The sequence below is a fragment of the Embiotoca jacksoni genome, unplaced genomic scaffold, assembly GCF_022577435.1.
Source record: "Embiotoca jacksoni isolate LCO1_2020_lvr unplaced genomic scaffold, fEmbJac1.0.p SCAF_33, whole genome shotgun sequence".
Lineage (NCBI taxonomy): Eukaryota > Metazoa > Chordata > Actinopteri > Embiotocidae > Embiotoca > Embiotoca jacksoni.
In genome coordinates, this window is record NW_027185385.1 from 2,486,656 (window position 1) to 2,501,440 (window position 14,785).

The following is a 14,785-nucleotide window of genomic DNA, read 5'->3' on the forward strand; positions in this document are numbered from 1 at the left end:
GTCTGATACAGTCTATCTTAGACTTGGAAATGAAGAATTTTTATGATATAACCAACACTATTCAGTTAATCTGTGAGAGGTTCAGATCCCATGATGCATTTGAGCCAGCTAACACTTTGCTGCATGAAATCTTCGGTCGAAACGGCCAAAATGTTGACGTTTTTGCTAACTTTTTCTTGGAAACTAAAGATTTCATTCAGATAAAATATTCAGATTTTAATTTAGATAATATTCATTTGAAATATGAATGAATGACATATGAAATGTCAATTTGTGAAACACCGACAGTTTAGTTTCCATATAATGTTGGAAAATGTAATATTAAGTTTGCAATATTTCTAAGAGCTGTAACATATTTTAGGTCGAAAGCATTTAATGCAGTTTAGTAAATCCAATCCGTTTCCGGGTAACTGGTGCTGTAGATGACTACAATAACTTACATGTAGGTGAACTTTAGCTTTGACAGAATTCACATTTGTTGTCACATTTGAATCATCTCTATGGAGATGCACAGTAACGTGGAGGGTAGAAGAGCCATGTTGAGAGCCATGATGTCCTGATTCACTGACAGGGAGGTTGCTGAGGCCGACGATGCGTGCTCGGTGAGATACAGGTGAGGAGACATCCTCCTTCTGTGATGCAGAGACATTCAGCAGTGAAGCGGTGGTGGGTTCAGGGGACATGAGCTCTGGGGAGTCGCTGCCATTCACATGCAGCTCCACAGGAGACAAGTCCTACCTTTGCTTGTCTGGTAGGAAGAAGCTGGTTTAGTCTTTCACTCACCATGCAGATAGTTTGTACAGAATCACATGACGCCATCTCAGGCTGCAGATGTCACCAAGACATGAAAACGCAGCAGAGAAAGCTTCTTCATGCAGATTTGCCCGGGGCCTTTTTTTTTTTTTTTTTTTTTTATCATACTGCTGGCAATTACAGTTAAATTTCCCCCACCAGACATGTTTGAAGACAAAGTATGATACATGCTTCGAATAATAGTTTGTGTCTGACAGTTTTTTTTATTTTAAAAAGTTCAAATACCATGTTAAAATTCTTATAATGCATCTATCTCATTGAAAAATCCAGAATCTGTGAATATGCAAATATTTGTCATTTGAAATGTTGAACCTCTGGATACAAGATGTCTCCTACATCACCGGAGGGTCATTCTCAGGCTTCAGGTTTCCACCTCTTATTAAGTGGAAGTTCCCTTTGGGACCAGGACTGGCTTCCAAACTGGTGATGTCACAAATCCTGCTTGCAGGTCCTCACTTTCTACACATAATGATCTACGTCATTTGGAGCACATCATGTGTGAACCAACCACCAACATCAGACTTTCTGGTTTAAAACATGTAGAAAGAGAGTGTATGTCAGTAAACTGTAGTAATGATGATGGGGAAAGCCCAATATTTCTGAATGCTCTGATGTATCTAGTAACCTAAAGTCAAAGTAATTCACTAACTTGGCATTACGTAGTTAAGTTTTCGCTTTTTCCCCTCACCACAAATCTAGATCCTTTTTCGGGCAGACTTAATGGCTGATGATGAAACGGGTGAAAATGACTGTGATTAGCGGTGACACCGGCAGCTGTAATCCTGTACGCAGTCTGCATGATATTTTTACTTTTTTTACATCCATTCTTAAAATGCTTTATTTGTGACAACAGCAGATCCTTTCTTTTTCTTTGGCTGCATCAACTTACTAATGTTATGATGTAAATAAGACAATCAGAATTAATCAGGCTACTTATTTTTTTAATTTATTTTATACACTCTATTAATCCCCGAGGGGAAACTTCTTCACTACAGCAGGGGGGCTCTCAGGGGGGAGCTTCTGCAACAGGCTGCCACTAGCGCGGCGCCAGGTAACCTGACCTGAGGTGCATGTTTTTGGATGATGGGAGGAAGCCGGAGAACCCGGACAGAACCCACGTAAGCACAGGGAGAACATGCAAACTCCACACAGAAAGGCCCAGGACCGGATTCGAACCAGCAACCTTTTTTGCTGTGAGGTGACAATGCTAACCACTGCACCACCTGCCGCGTGGTGTGAGATGGCAAACATTTGAGCAAAAGAACATGGCTCAGTCTCTCTTGCTCTCTCACTCGCTTGTTTAGGAGACAAGCTGTATGTATTGCAGCCACCCATTATCACAGCAAAGTGTGAAATAGACATGCCCAGACCGGACAAATCGTGGCTATCTCACGTTTTGCTGTAGTGGATGAGCGTGTCTATTTCACGCTTTGCTGTGATACCAGGTTGACTGCAGAGTAACATAACCGTGATTGGTTCTGAAGCTTATATTTTTCTTGGACTCATTTTCTTGCATTTCCTAGCCTACTTACTTCCTTCATAACTTTTGAAAATAAAGCAACCATATTAAATAGCTGTTAGTGATTGGTAGAAATAATTCTATTTATTTGGAACACAACATTTGTCTTAATCAACAATTTATCAGGACTTATCCCACATTTACTAAACTCTTCATCATTTAAAACAACATAAACTTGCATGATGTATGATTTTCATTTTTTTTTAAATTTTATTTGTATAAAATCCATAATCTTCACCGTTGCAATAAACATGTAAATCTAATAACAACAGTCAATGCATTTATGATAAACAAATGTTGAGATTGAAGAGACCATTGTGGTTCACTGAAATATCGAGACTATTGTGAAGTCACAAGACATTTGAGCAGGTGTTATTCTTTAGAGTGTGTGTCGGTGTAAAAATAAATTAGTTTTAGTCTGATCTCTTATTTAAGTCAAACATTTGTCAGGTTGATGAATAGAGGCCATGCTCCGCTGTGGTTGGCTGAGCATGTAAATGCAAAGGTCCTGACCACAGAATTGAGAGGACGAATAGTGAAGCTTAAGAGCTCCATGAGGCAAAGAAGCCTGTAAAAGAAAACGTTTTTTTTGTAATTATTTTTTTTATTACATTTTATGGGATTTAATGAGATATATTTGATGCAGTAGAAGAGTCCACCCAAACTTCACATCCACACGTTCAAGTTTCTGTCAATATGGTGAATAACACAGTGGATACGACAGTGCTGGCAGGCTGTAGATATTACATAATCCCAGTGAAACAGTTAGTAGCATACAAAATGATCGTCCTTCAGCGGTGAAGCTGCTCCACTGCTGACTCCCATCAGCTTTGTGAACGTGAGAGAAACAGTCCCTCATCACCTGGAAATCAATGTCAGGAGTGTGTTGAATTGTTAATGCTTTGTGCTCAAGCAGCATATTTTGGATATTTGTAGGAATCACACGGACGGAGTATTTAAGGTTCAGCACCTCGATGCATCCTCATTCTGCATGAAGCTCCAGCACTACTTCTATTTATAGTCCCCGTATATCTCCTCGTCATCGTCAAACATCAGTGGTTGTCAGTGATTACTCCGAGCACTTGATCTGTCAACCTCGTTGGGATCGGAGACTTAAAATGCTGCATATAGATTTCTGCAAAAATACATATAGACTGGAGCTCCTGCTTCTCTTCTACCAACTGACACCTCTGTTGCATCGCTGTAAACTTCCATCGCCTCGTCCACAGTGACCAGAGATGAGATGAGCAGCTCGACAGCATGTGTTCGTAAGGATGACGTAATTGTTGCGCACGTTTTTGCGGGAATGATCATTGTAAAAGGAAAAGCAGGTCAGGTGCTGCTCAGAATACGATTTTAAACTCCAATAATTCTGTTTTTATCTTCTCAGCTGTACAAAAATTAGACAAATGTGTAGACTGAGGGAAGTGGGAGGCTTTAACTTCATATAAACTGGTGGCCAGACTCCCAGTTTCTGTCCTCCGCAGACACTACTTCCTACTTTTATCTTTCTTCTAAGATGATTTCGACTTGCGCTGCTTCCCTGCTCTCCCTCACAGTGCAGGCCCCAATCCAGCACGAGGTGATGCCAAGGAAGCAAGGTTCATATCTCTCAGGGTTCGTCTTCAGCAGCTTCCCCTAAAATAGCTCCACACATCCTTCCGCCTGCCGTCCCTGTTCTCTGCTGCAGACCGCTGCGGTGCCTCCCCTTCTCATCCTGTTGTCCGTCCTCATTTCCTCCCTCGTTTGTAAAGACACCTGATGGAGACGCATTCTGTATTTCCATCAAGTTTTCTCACACTCTGTGAAGTTTTTACATCTGCAGTAAATCTGTAACCGTCTTTACTCCTCCATGTTTTAAACTGAGGGTTTTTAAAGCCCACGATTGTCTCATAGTTTGGGAGCTTTGGTGGATGTAAGAAGAGGAAGATCCATGTGGAGTCAGTGAGTGAACAACTGGAGGCCTGTTGTTCAAGTCTGGAAATGTTTTCCTTTTTCTCAAAGTGGAACTATTTAAATTTAGAAGAATCATTTATCAGCAGTTCCTGTTTGCCATGTGCATGAGTGTACAGACAACTTTAGAATTAAGAAGATTCTCCATGGGGATGATGATGATTAATTGTGGAATGAAGTGCTGAAAATATATTAACGGTAATGTAGAAGATGAGGCACGTCTGTTAGTGTTAATGGTTACAGGTGTGTTTTCTGACCGCTCATACAGGCGGCACAGATTGTAAAAAACAAGAGTACATCCTTATAATTTATGAAAAGGAAATGTTGTGGATGTCATGGAAGATGAATTTGTCCTGTTCAGATGAGACTTTCTCAGTTCTCAGCCATGTGATTCTAACAATGTTATCAGAAGTCTATTTATGTCTCAAGTCCCCTTTGTTCACTGACAATTCAACAAAGTTTATTCAGACAAGATGTCTGCGTCCTCACTTTTGACAAAAAAAAAGGAGTCTTTGTTATTTTGTTCAGTTGTAAAGCTGAAACCAACACTTCTGAAAGTTTTTAAAGGACAAAAATGTTAATGTATGCACTTTTGCTGTCGTTTTCTCTGCTGCACTGATAATATACCTAAACGACTCCAAATCCAAGGCACATATCAAACTGTGAATATTGTGTGTTGTAACACATCCAACCAACAGGAGGCTGATGTCTTTAGAAGTACAAAGTACAATTAAACACACCACAAGGGTCACATCATGTACTACATGCCATTATCAAAGTTTTCACAGTATTTTAAAATCCTTTTCTCTTGAAGCTGCTGATCATTCAAAATTATAATTTTATACAACACAATGTAACAATGCAACAGAAAACCTTGAGGCATTTATTCTCTTAGTGTCAGCAGTTAGCATTTACATTTTATTGCTTGCCACACATGCTACTATATGAACCACTGGTCAGAACAGGTCAGCAGTGTTCTGACACCATGATGGTAATCACTGGATTCATGAATCACATCTCATCACCCGCAGATTCTGCGTGACAGGATGCAGTTAAAAACAACTTATGATCCCTCAATTTGCACAAAGAAGACTGATAAGTACTGCAGAACCCAGTTTTTTTTTCTTCTTGCATTTTACTCAAGAAAAATTTGAGATAGAACATAGAACATAGAACAAACTCCTATTGGCCAATGATTTACGTTAAATTCAACAGTTTCCCTGTGAGCCACTGGTTTATATTTATGTCACTTTAAGAGAGTAGAAATAAGATGTGAAGACATAAAAGGTGATCTTTTAGACAATTTGAACAATTTTCTAGTGATCAATGTCAATATCTGACATTTCACAGTCACCCACCAAAATAGCATAAAGACTCCACTTGTCACGATATCCTTTTGCTTATTTGTCTTTTTAATTTAATAACCAACACTGTATTTTGTGAAATTGTGTGAGCAGCTTTCTAACTATTATTGGGAGTCCAAGTGTCCTTGAATGCACCACCAAAGAGTGTTTTAAAAATAGTAGCTGTTCACAGCTGCAGTTCACATGACAATAAGGTAACTACGACATTACGTACAGGTGAGCAGGTTTGTAGGCTGTGCAGGTGGATGTTCAGAGTTGATGAAAATGATTTATTTTTTTCATAGGAAGAAAGTGATTAACAAAAAAAACAAATATGTTCTATGGAAAAATAATCACAATAATGTTAAGTGTACAGTCTGTAGTTAATGCACCAAATTATATAATATATATATGTGTGTGTGTGTGTGTGTGTGTGTGTGTGTGTGTGTGTTTACGTGTAGGGAACATTGTAAATTGTAACGTCTACATCAACTGGTTTCACTCTCCTGATATAAACTGCATGAAAACTAAAGATTTGTACCGTAATGTATAATCTTTAATCTTTTCATTTTCTTCAAATATAGTTTTTAAAATTGGTTTAAAAAAAACGAATGTTCAAGAACCAGTATTGGAGTCAAGGTATTATACTAGTATCCAACCTGTTTGAACGATAAGCAGCTCTATGTCCTCCCTGTCCAGTGTGTCTGTGTCATTCAGAGAATCAGATCTTTCTTGGTGAAACAAGTAGTATTAATCTCTTTCCTGGCTGCCGTATTAAATAATAATCCAGATTCTTGCATTTGACCACTGGTCCAGGAGAAGGTCAACAACACACAGAGGATTTTAGAGTCCATTTTGACTGGTTGGGAAGCAGGGAATTCCACTTTCCTTTGTCTCAAAGCAGCTAGGTAAAGAAAACACCCACTCAAGTTCCCTCCAAAAATAAGGTGGTCAGAATAAATGGGAAAATACATCTAGTGAAATTGTTGGTGTTTGTAGGAGAGAGCTGCACATGATGATGTGTAAATCCCTGGAGTTTGAGAGGGTTTCTGTTGCTCAGGCATCTGTTAGAAGTTGCATGGTCTTATGCTGCGTGGCATGATGTGAGGCGTGGAATTAGCACTATGGCCCGGCTCATGGCTGCAGATGGAATGACATGTTAGCAATTGAGAGGCTACAGGATTACACATGTAAGCAGATCAGCTTCAGCCCTAAGGTGATTAGATTTAGAATATCAAAACAGGAATTATGACTGCACAAAATCTGCATTGAATCACTGACAATGATAGTGACTTGTGTGGATAGATTGGAGTTGGCAGGGGTTAAATAGGGGTGAGGCCATTAGAAAACACAGTTTAAGGAATTTTTGGTTGTAAGACATGGCAGTTGTCTTGTATGATCATCCCGCCACATAATCTGCACAGCCTCTGAGCTAAAGAGGATTTTGAAAAATGGTTTTTACCAAATGCAGCATGCGTAGCACATTAATGTGTGATTCTTTAGAAAAAAAAATCACACTTGCTGGAACTGAAGCCCTGAAAGACAAAGTGAAAAGCAGTTTTTCTCATTTTGTCTTGTTTAAATGGATTAGTCCTTAAATATTCAGACCTTCATATTTATTAACCTCCATTACTCGTTAAAGTCACAAGCAAGTCTCAAGTTACTGTGGTGAGAATGAAGCCAGTCGAGTCCCTGCTGGTCAAGTCAAGCTCAGTGAAAGCAAGTCACACATCAAGTGCTGTACAATCCACATGGTCTACCCTAGTGTCCACATTTAAAAGACATTGGTCAGGAAATGTTTTATTTTCACCTGCTCTAACCTTATAAATCCTGCTGATGTTTCACATCAATAACGAGTCTCCTAAATGAAAAACAATGAAAAGTGGGTTTGGGACCTGAAATTATAAAAGAGCCTCACGGCTCTTAAGAGCTTTACAGTGAAAACAGAAGTGCAACACTAAAACAATTTACAGCATAATGTTAAACCTCCGGTCCTGGCTCGCTGTTTCTCTTTGGTCCATCCACCATTCATTCTGTCTAAGGAGCCTCTGCTGCAGCTAACTCACCAACGCTACCTTACATAAGAAGCTACAGTTCTTTTTACAGCCTGCACAACATGAATTCAATTACATGCAAATAAATTAACACAAAAATCGAACCTTGAAACCAGCAGATAAAGGAGTGTAGTTGAGTCTCATGAGAAGACTAATGTTACACCAGTAACCATTCAGTTATGAGCACACAGCTGTGTTCGATCATAGCATGCCGGCATTGTTTGAATGGTTTTGGCCCCGAATCAGTCCCCCGGTTTTCTTTAACGTAAACAATGTCTCCTAAATAAGATTTATCATTGCTTTGGACTCGAACTGAGCTTCAACTTAACACGAGCATTTAACCAGCCAGAAAGTTGTAAATACAAACATTCACGTTCCTGTTTGTTTGACGGGTTTACAGTAGAGGGTGAATATGGATGTTGTGGTGGTCGTGGCTCTGATGTTTGAGCTGCAGATGTTGCATATTGTGTGTCTCCTCTTATTATCGCCATCAACATCAGACTGTAAACCCTTCAATCCAAATTTATAGCAGCCCTCTCTGAGCGTTGGCCTCTGCTGGTCTGCAGGCTCCTGGTCGACTGCCAGGTTTCTGCAGTAGAAATCACTCAGTCATGTTCTGAACACAAAACACAACCCTCACATTTGTCACTTGAGTCAGGTCACGTTCCTCACCTCTGTTTATATATTCAGTTTTTGCAACAAAATATGGAGTAACTGAAAATACAGAATCACATAAAATAACTCTTATTCCTCGAGAATAAGTTCTCCTTTTATTAAACAATTCTGTTGTGGACACAGAAATATCGAACATGAGTCTCCCTACATGGCAGACGATGTTTAGAACTACATTTACAATTATTAATTCACCAGTATTCAGCACTGTGCTTCTCTACAGGCTTTGCACACCTGGATTTGGGTTTTTCTGATCCCTGCAGCAGATCCTCATCCTCCATTAGGCTGGATGGAAAGTCCCACTTTAAGGTCTCTGCAGATGTCTGTGTTTATGCTCCCAATACGTGTCGACTCTACTATACAGGCCTGGTGAGGTGTTGCTGACACGGTCCTCCTTCTGGGAGGTTCTTTCATTTCTGCCGAGGAGGTCGGGGATCGTTGGGTTCTTGGTCACCTCCCCGACCAGGGCCCGTCTTACAGCCGGCTCTAAGAAGAGTCCTGGTGGTTCCACAGTTTTTCCATGTAACTATTATTGAGGGAACTTTTCTCCCAAACAGCCCTTCCACCGTGTACAAAATGTAAAGGGTCCTGAATACTTTCTGAAACCAAAGTTTAGCAACTGAGTTCAAATGCCGTTCCTTTTTATTCCTCAGCGCTTCTTCCTGTTGTGACAAGTACTCCACTGAGACTCGGCTTCCATCTTTTATTTTCTGTACTGGTACAAATCTAAAAATGTGCACTGAGACATGTGCAGCCAACCAGACAACAAAGGGAAAGCCAGGTGAAGGTGTACAGACATGCATTATTGAAAGGTCTCGTGGTAACTTGTTTGATTGTCCAGTCTCCTGCTGTTATGAACACTCGGCTGGTCCTTCAAAGCAGGAATGAAAATATTTAAATGTCTTCTCCCAGGCAGAAAAAAAAACAACTTAATACTTATTTTTGTTGTTGTTTCAGTGGTTGTATTTCTAAAATGGGTTGAATCAGCATATTTAATTGCCACACCTGTCAGGTGGGTGATTATCTTGGCAAAGGTGAGATGCTCATTAGCAGATTGGAACAAATTTGTGAGCAGAATTTGAGAAATTAACCTTTTGTGTGCAGTGTAGATCTTTTACTTAAACTCATTACAAAATTGGAGCAAAGAAAAGTTGCATTTCTATTTTATGTTGAGTGTTAACAGATAGTTTCATTAAACATGTTGTTATGTATGTTCATACAGCTAGATTTAGGAGTCGTGCTCTGCAGAGTGGCTGCAGTCGCTAACTGATGTTTAACAATAAGAGTGACAAGTAGATATAGTCAGAAAATCAGGTGTATGATCAATAATATTTGCCAAACACGTTCCAAATGATTTAGCGACTTAATATAACTGACCTGAAAGCCACAATTTCTACAACAAAGAAAAAAAAAAACGTTTTTACTTGCAGCGGTTGTGTAGATGTTCGCTGGACTTCTTTAAGCACACAAACTTTAACAATGTATATTTCTTCATGGTTTGGTTGAAGCTCTTCGCTTTTGCTGTCAATCAAATCTACACACTCTTGGGAAATGTACTAGGAACCAGTCAGAGCCATCACACACAATGAATACTTTAAATAATTACATACTGCGCTCATTTTTACAGTCAGTATAGTATCTGATTTTGAGAATATGTTGAGGGAATATTGTAGAGGGGCTCAGTTGAGTTGAGTCCTTCTACAAGGACTGTTTACTTCAGAGGAACCTCGGCGCTTCGACCTGCATCGTTTTATTCAAAGTTGTCACAGTCTGTCTGTTTCTGTTTATTTTGGCCCAAAACATGAAGTCTGCAAAAATACTCTTTGTTCTATGCTTAATTAATTTGAAATCTTATTAACGTGTTGTTGTATTCTTGTCCCTCTGCTCTGACTCCCCCCAGCCCCCCCCACTTTCACAGACACACCACCTCAATACGTCGAGGCCAAGGAGGGGGGAAGCATCACTTTGACCTGCACGGCCTTCGGCAACCCCAAACCCTCGGTCAGCTGGCTGCGGGAAGGCAGCCTCATGGTCAGCAGTGCCAAGTACAAGGTACTGTCATCACGTCTCATCTGTTTGTTGACGGTGGTACTGTGTTCGGACCAACAATAGCACTCCACATTCATTTCAATGAGACCACTGCATTTGGTGCCTCAAGTTTTGCAGCAACACAATACAAAGTCATCCAACAAGGTCACCCTCAACCAATCGAATATCTCCAGGAGATTGTTAGCAGCTGTTTTTTTACACATCCGGCTGAAACGGAGCAACATCATCATCATTATTCACTTTGAATCATGTTGGTGCCCACCTGAAGAATCTAAATCCAATCCTCACTCCACTTTATAGCTCTGTGTTTGGTCTCCTCCGGGACTGGAGGGAACTATCTGGATGCTTCTTTGAACTAACTTATCAAGCTTTCTGAACGCAGCATGAATGCATATTCTAGTTCTAATCAGGGTTTTGAAGTGTCCACTTTTTTTTTTATTTATGCATGTGTTCACCATATTTTGACTTTAGAAACCTGGAAAAGCCCTTATCACTGTAGGAGTGATGACGAAAGGGAGGTTAGTCTTTGAGTAAAGAAAAAGTTAAATAAGCGTAATTATTTTGGTTGAATCACGGACGGAGATTCTGATGTTTTTAAGTTTGCTGTTGACAGGCTACCGGACGTCTGTTTTCCAACACGTGCAGGAGAACAAGTCAGATCAACTCATTCAGGTCATACCTTCCCGTTCTTTAAGGTTGGTTACAGTTACAAGAATGTCACACAAACTATTTCCAACCTGCTGCTTTGTGTTTGGAAACATCACAGACTTCATGTTGTAAGCAGTGACCAGGATGCTACTGTTTATCATTTATGGGGATATGTGGAGCGTGATATCTGTGTTCCATGTAAACGTTATATCTCAATTTGATCAAAACTGAAATAAACTCAGGGCTGATGAAAAAAGTGAGATTAAATTAAGCAATAATACTCGATAGGGAGTGCTTTAACGTCATTATTGGCACGACACTGATGCGTTCAGGACTGAGGTGTTTGGCTGAGGTCCGTAATTATCCCTGAAGTGCCAATAATGACGTTTAAGAACACCCTTAAATGTAATATAGTTATTACACAACAAGTTACCAACTAAATAAAATATGTAATCAAAATGTATTCATATTGTGGTGTGGTTTCCTCTCAAAATATACAACTTTTTATTAGGGCCATCTCCGTTTCCTTGGCAATCCATAGGGGTACGACTAAGAACTGGATTGTAAGTGCGTGACTATCCGTGGTGTTGCAGTACGGGGGCTCGGAGCGACCAAAAAGGACCAAAAGAGACCCGATTTCACCAAATGGGTCATTTAATAGACCTATAACAAGTAGAAACTACATTATATTACATGTTATAGGAAATTCAATTCCTATTATATATTCCTATTGAGAAGGCGGAGTGATATTTACTAGTGATGAGCAGGGTGTGATGTCATGATTCAATTAAATTAAATTCAACTTTATTTATATAGCGCCAAATCACAACATAGGTTGTTTCATGGCACTTAACACATTAAAGTCCTTACAACAAGACGTTACAATAAAATGATGATTTGAGAACGTACCAGATGTGCAGTTGACCAATCAGATCACTGGGTCGTAACTAGGTGATGTTTGCCAGCGTTGATCACTTCCTGGTGAAAACCTGTTGGATTATGGATCAGATTTTAACAGCTGTATCTCCGTCTCAAGGTGGCTGAGAGCCTCCGAGCAGAACCAAAGTGCTTCCAGTTCCCTCTGTCATCAGCAGCTTTGTATTAAACATGAAAACATTCACTGAATATTCTTTTAGCAAACAACTCATCTCATCCTGACTATTATTTTTTTTTACCACTTTTAATTTCTGTATACTGATCTTCCGGTGAGATGGTACATCCTCACTCAAGTGTATTCCCTTTACACATACAGCAGTTTAATTTTACCAAGTTGGTTGAGTGGAAAAGAAGGATTTTGTGTCCATGTATGCTGAGTCGTGCATGGAGGAATGGAAAAGACTCCCCCACATCAGATCAATTATTCAAATGACTGAGCTTTGTTCATAGGAAAGTTAGAAGTCTAAATTTGTCGCAGTCTCAGGCAGCAGCTTGTTCTTCTGCTGACTGATGAGCAACCGTACAACCTGTAGATGTGTTAAGAGGAAGATCTGGGCGATTGTTTAATTAAATAACCATTTGGTTTTAATAGAAAAGTATGTGAATAAATATGAAGACATTGGATTTGGTCAGTGAAAGATTGTGATGTGATGATGTCCATCCAGATCCTTCTTCTGAGACCTAAGGTGTGATCTGATTAACTAAACAAATTAAATTGAAAAATAAAGCATAAAACATAGTTAGGAGCCACAAGTGAAAGTCTCACATTATCAGTACCTGAACATTTACCTGAATGATATTAGTCATACAGAGATATGGATTTTTAGATTGTGTTGTATATCATATCCTGTGGATCATCAAAACTAGGATTATATGTCAGGGAATAGTGTGGATGTATAAATATGGACTAAGACATGATGATGATGATGATGATGATGGCATGACAAAGACTAAAAGTTGAATTAGTTTAAATTTGAAATAGTAAAGGTGTCACCGTTTTACAAGGGAGAAGACCTGAAACACGCAACGCACCATTTCTTGTTTTCACAGTCAAATATTGTAATATTGTCTGTCAATAGCCCCCCCCTCTGACTCAGATAGTCCCACCTCTCTCGCTCAGCTCTTTTTCCTGCACTCTGAGACACTGTTGCTCGCACAGATTTAGTAGTAGTAAAAATACGGACACTGATACATCTATCAACTCCAAATGACCTACAAGAAAACCTGCTGAGTTCATTAAATACGGCCCTGGAGGGCGAGAATGGATGAATCTGCTTAAACAGAAACCGTCCGTAAGGGACACGATGAGACGTAAAGTAAGTGCTCCCGCAAGGAGGCAGTGATCATTTCATTGGTTTGTTGCCGATTGTAACTGGGATGATATTTGACTGAGAACAAACGTCTTGATTGGCAGTCACAGGTGCATTTGTTAGGATGTACAGGTCCCTTGTTGTGACCATGACAGACTAAGGCACTATGTACACTGCTCAAAAAAATAAAGGGAACACTTAAACAACACCTCCTCGATCTCAATGAATGAAATATTCCAGTTGAAAATCTTGATTCATTACATAGTGGAATGTGTTGAGAACAAAATAACATCAGAATGATCAATGGAAATCAAAATCATTATCCATGGAGGTCTGGATTCAGAATCATACTCCAAATAAAAGTGTAAAAATCAGATCACAGGCTGATCCAACTTCTGTGGAGATTCCTGAAGACAAGTCCAAATGAGTCTCAGTAGTGTGTGTGTCCTCCACGTGCCTGTATCACTCCCTACAACGCCTGGGCATGCTCCTGATGAGACCACGGATGTTCTCCTGAGGGATCTCCTCCCAGACCTGGATCAAAGCATCAGTCCACTCCTGGACAGTCTGTGGTGCGATGGAACGAGACGCGATGTCCCGGATGTGCTGGATTGGATTCAGGTCTGGGGGACGGGCGGGCCGGTCCGGAGCGTCGACGCCTTCATCGTGCAGGAACTGCTGACACACTCCAGCCACATGAGGCCGAGCATTGTCCTGCATCAGAAGAACCCAGGACCCGCTGCACCAGCAGATGGTCTTCAACGGGTCTGAGGATCTCATCCCGGGACCTGATGGCAGTCAGGGTACCTCTGGCTAGCACACGGAGGGCTGCGCGGCCCTCCGAAGAAACGCCTCCCCAGACCGTCGCCGACCCGCCGCCGACCCGGTCCCGCTGGAGGATGTTGCAGGCAGCAGAACGTTCTCCACGGCGTCTCCAGACTCCGTCACGTCTGTCACATGTGTTCAGTGTGAACCTGCTCTCATCCGTGAAGATCGCAGGACGCCGACGGAGAAGCTGCCGATCTCGGTGTTCTCCGGTAAAGTCCGGTCGCCCCGCACGGTGTCGGGCTGTGAGCACAGACCCCACTTGTGGACGTCGGGTCCTCGTACCGCCCTCATGGAGTCTGTTTCTGACAGTTTGAGCAGAAACATGCACATTAGTGGCCTGCTGGAGGTCATTTTGTAGGGCTCTGGCAGCGCTCCTCCTGCTCCTCCTTGCACAAAGGAGCAGATAGCGGTCCCGCTGCCGGGTTGTTGTCCTCCTACGGCCCCCTCCACGTCTCCTGGTGGACCGGCCCGTCTCCCGGTATGTCCTCCGTCCTCTTGACAATGTGCTGACAGACACAGCAAACCTTCTTGCCACAGCGTGCATTGATGTGCCATCCTGGATGAGCTGCACTACCTGAACAACTTCTGTGGGTTGGAGACACCTCATGCTCCCTCTAGTGGTGAGGACACTGGCAAAATGCAAAAGGGACCAACGATCAT

The 14,785-nt window shown here is 41.1% G+C and overlaps 1 protein-coding gene across 2 annotated transcripts in view; it reads left to right on the plus strand.

Annotated features, from left to right (window-relative positions):
- Positions 1–14,785, plus strand: part of LOC138207648 (protein turtle homolog B-like) — a 162,076-nt gene that overhangs the window by 68,731 nt on the left and 78,560 nt on the right. For both annotated transcript variants that reach the window (XM_069165027.1, XM_069165028.1), the window contains exon 4: positions 10,255–10,406. In XM_069165027.1, coding sequence (XP_069021128.1) covers positions 10,255–10,406 — 152 coding nt within the window. The remainder of the gene's footprint in view (positions 1–10,254; positions 10,407–14,785) is intronic.